This window comes from Apteryx rowi, unplaced genomic scaffold (genome assembly GCF_003343035.1).
Source record: "Apteryx rowi isolate R43461 unplaced genomic scaffold, aptRow1 scaffold_228, whole genome shotgun sequence".
NCBI classification, from domain to species: Eukaryota; Metazoa; Chordata; class Aves; order Apterygiformes; family Apterygidae; genus Apteryx; species Apteryx rowi.
In genome coordinates, this window is record NW_020448619.1 from 165,223 (window position 1) to 168,805 (window position 3,583).

Consider the following 3,583-nt stretch of genomic DNA (forward strand, 5'->3'; position numbering starts at 1 on the left):
TGATCATGCTTTTTGATTACAACAGAGTTACCAGTGTGATTTCTCAATTCGCATGAGAGGGAAAACCCCCTGAAGGACCATCTGTTCAACCACAAAACTTAGTAATCACTGTTCTCATTTTGGTGACTAAAGCAGCTTTTCTCATTCTCTCCTTTCCTATAGCACACTGTTTGAATGAGGAGGGCACTGCCATTTTATTCTAAAAAAGAAACAGAGGTCAGGAAGACTGGTCATTTTTAGATTTTTATTAAGAGGAGAAAATATATTTTCTATAGCAGGAGTCAAGAGCTAACAGTGGAAAAGCCACAGATGTGATACACAGTCAATCATTAGATATTCTTTATAAATAGATTCTTTGTTTATATTTGGTCCTTTGAAGCAACTTGCAGAAATAATTTAATATTTTTCAGCTTTCCAGAACACCAGTCACACAACAGACATCACCTGGAAGAGAGGGGACAAAAAGCTTCACAAACATGGATTTCCACTGGGTATCAAGGGACAGTGCAGCATCCTCTAGTCAGTGTTGTATACAAACAGCCTGAGTCTGTTCCTAGACAGGCTTCCAGAATTTCTTTCTGAACACCAGGAATATACCATGCAAGATGCACCTTTCCAATCAGGAAAAGAAGATTTTCTTCTCTCTCCTTTGTTTAGCTTTTGTGTTTGAAAACAAACAAACAAACAAACAGATCACTGCCCTAACCATTAAATATCTAAACTGAAGTCAGATTAAACAGTAACAGAGGCAGACCCATCCTTTATTTTTGAAGAGCTGCTCACAAAGACTATACTTCTAGAAGGCTTCACCACCCTCACAAGACCAGCAGTAGTTACTCCAATGCCAATGAGGATTGCTTTCTCTTCCCCCTCCTAAGATGTCTTTGCCATCATTGACAGTACTCTGGGTTTTCTAGCAGTATCCACTCAGATGCCAGGGCACTTCAGAAGCAGAGATCAAGTAATGAGCATGTTCCTGAAGTCTGTACTCACCACATTCACAGTCCTGTTCATCTCACTCATATCTTGAAGCCCAGAGCTCTCATGCACTCTTTATGAGCTTCAATAAGGTGCCCACAGTTTTCTTCACCCTTCTCAATGATGCTGCAAAACAAAAGGATTTCTAGGGTTCAACAACAAAATGTTATTATTAGTCAAAGGAACAGAGCTAACAAGCTGTTGGAGACAATCAAAAGAGCCTATTAGACTCCACAGATCATCTTTTTGCCTATCTTGTCCAGGGCAGCACTGTTTAGGAAAGTAGAATACTGTCTCAAAAAGGTGCACAAGCCTGGAGCAAAGCACTCTTAAAACTCTGATTAGATTCATAAGAGAATTTCCTATAAACAAGCCAGTGTCTATTCTGAGCAAGTCTAGACTGGGATTTGTTATGTAACACAGGACTGTCACCTCACTTCATCCAGCACACTGATCTTGTCAGCAGCGAGTTTCAAATCATTCTGTAGGTAAGGAACAAGGCTTCTGCAGTAAAAGGCAAACACACAATAGCTTGACCAGTAAGTGAAGTTTTAGTCCAGCTTCAGGTGGTATTCAGGGAATAATCTGAAGCCAAAAATTGTCTAGGTACTGTCAAAAAAAAAAAAAAAAAGGAGGGGGGGTTATATCACATCAGGTAATTTTTGATGTTACTCATTTTTCCAAGTGTCTAATACATATTCAAATAGCGGTAGAAGTCTACCATAGCTGGTGTATAGGATATACCACAAAAGCAGTTCAGACTCACTGTTTGATGGCTTGCAGAGCACTTCCTGTCCTCTGCAGTGGGGACTCCATCACACTGCAGTGGGCAGGTCACAGGTTTCATCAACCCTGATCTATCAGGCTAGGCTATTTTCACTCTCAAAAAAAGCTATCAAAGTGTGAACAACTAAAATAACTTTTTTTTTCGTCACTTAAGTCTCATTGTAGTAAGTGTCGCCAGAGGTGCTGGCTGCTCAGGGCAACTCAATCTGATCCATGGCTTCCATCCTACCACCCTATTCTTAGAGGGCCTTGCCTTTTCTATCATGTAATTAGATGTCCACACCTCACCTTGACAAAAATAGAGTACCTGCTATTACGTCACCTACCGGAAAACACTTGTACAACCTGTAAAGTAAAAAAGACAGGCAGTTTGGCCTCTTGACTGAAGTCATTTATTGTCATATACAAAGGACCTCAACTGCAGGGTGCAACTACATGTTGATAGGGCATGTTACACTGACTAAGCCTATAGTTAAAAATACAATGACATATATCATGGCCAATATTTGCATATTTGTGAGAAATGCCAGTCCTCCTGAGATCTAACAAACATGGCATTTTGTTTTCTTTACAGAGTAACAACCCTTACAATCAAATAAATAATAAAATGAGAACATTAGTACCTGCAGATACTCGTTGCTGCAGCCAATCAACAGTATTGAGTAATAATCAACAGGATTTGCAAGCAGCATTAAAAGCTAGTCTCTGGCGCTGTTTTAAGCTAGGATCGTTACATGTTAAACTCTTTATTTTTAATAATCCCTTAAAGATACTTCCTCCTCCTCCCTCCTCGTGCTCCTCCCTACCCCTCTTGGGCGTTTCAGCACCCTCAGCTGGCGGGGGGAGAGGAGGGCTCGCAAACACCACCCCAGCCCCCTGGAGAGGACACAGATCCACAGCGGGTGGCGGCAATCGGAGCCGGGCGGGGAACCCACCGAGAGGGGCCCAGCGCGCAGGCCGGGCGGGGGCGGCGGGCAGGCTAGGGCCCCCGGCAAAGCCGTGCAGGGCGGCGCTGGCTAACCGCACCCCCGGGAGCCCTGAGCAGGAGCCGGCGGCGGCGAGACGGGCCCGGGAAGGGGCGCGGCCGCCCGGCCCGCGCGCGGGGAAGGCAGTTGGGGCGAGGCGGGGCGAGGGCGGCCGCGCCCCGTCGCTCACTCACCAGGCGTCGCGAGCTTTCTTGGTCTCGGGGCAGGCGCAGCAGGGTTTCAGCGGCTTCTTCTCCGCCCGCGGCTCCTCCGCGCCCTGCGAGTCGCAGCTGGCGGCTGCGACCGTCGACATGGCGGGCGGCTCACCCGCAGCCACGGCCTGCGGACAGGACGGGACGGGCCGTCAGCGGGGGGAGGGGGGAACCATCCCCCCACTCCAAGCCACGATGGAACCGCCCGCGCGGGCCAGCCCCGCCCCCCCCCGCGCTCCTCTACCTGCTCCCCGGCACGAAAGCGGCACGGCACCACGACACCCTTCGCGCTACACTTGCTCCTTGCGGAAGCCTTCTGGTTCCGGGTAACGTCCCACTCCCCCTCCCCGCCACCAGCACCCTCGACAGACACCCGCCAGTTTGCGCTTGCGCGCAGAGCCCGCGGCATGCTGGGAGATGTAGTTCTGAATCACTTCCTCCGTCATCCTCCCCGCCTCGCCCCTTCCCGGCAGTACCCGCAAGCGGGGGGGGGGCCTCCGCCCTGCGGCTCGTGCGCATGCGTGGGGCCTGTTGTGCCCCTCCCCCCGGGCTGCCGAGTTGCTTCTTCCTCTTCCGCGTTTCCCAGCGCCCTGTCCCGGAGGCAGGTGCCTCCTTGTGGCCTCTGCACGACAAGGACAAGGC

At 49.4% G+C, this 3,583-nt stretch overlaps 1 protein-coding gene across 2 annotated transcripts; it reads right to left on the reverse strand.

The window, feature by feature from the left end:
• Positions 1–227: 227 nt before the first annotated feature.
• On the reverse strand, positions 228–3,331 carry LOC112965931 (cytochrome c oxidase copper chaperone). Of its 2 annotated transcripts, XM_026065467.1 has the most exons (5): positions 3,186–3,331; positions 2,924–3,069; positions 2,053–2,109; positions 994–1,104; positions 228–444 (listed from the first exon to the last, which is right to left on the reverse strand). In XM_026065467.1, exons 2-4 carry the CDS (start codon positions 3,040–3,042, stop codon positions 1,020–1,022), a joined length of 261 nt encoding a protein of 86 aa, XP_025921252.1. In that variant the 5' UTR covers positions 3,043–3,069; positions 3,186–3,331; the 3' UTR covers positions 228–444; positions 994–1,019. The 2 variants fall into 2 exon arrangements, with proteins under 2 accessions (XP_025921252.1, XP_025921253.1); XM_026065468.1 differs by lacking the exon at positions 2,053–2,109 and having other exon boundaries at positions 3,186–3,323.
• Between the last annotated feature and the right edge of the window lie 252 nt (positions 3,332–3,583).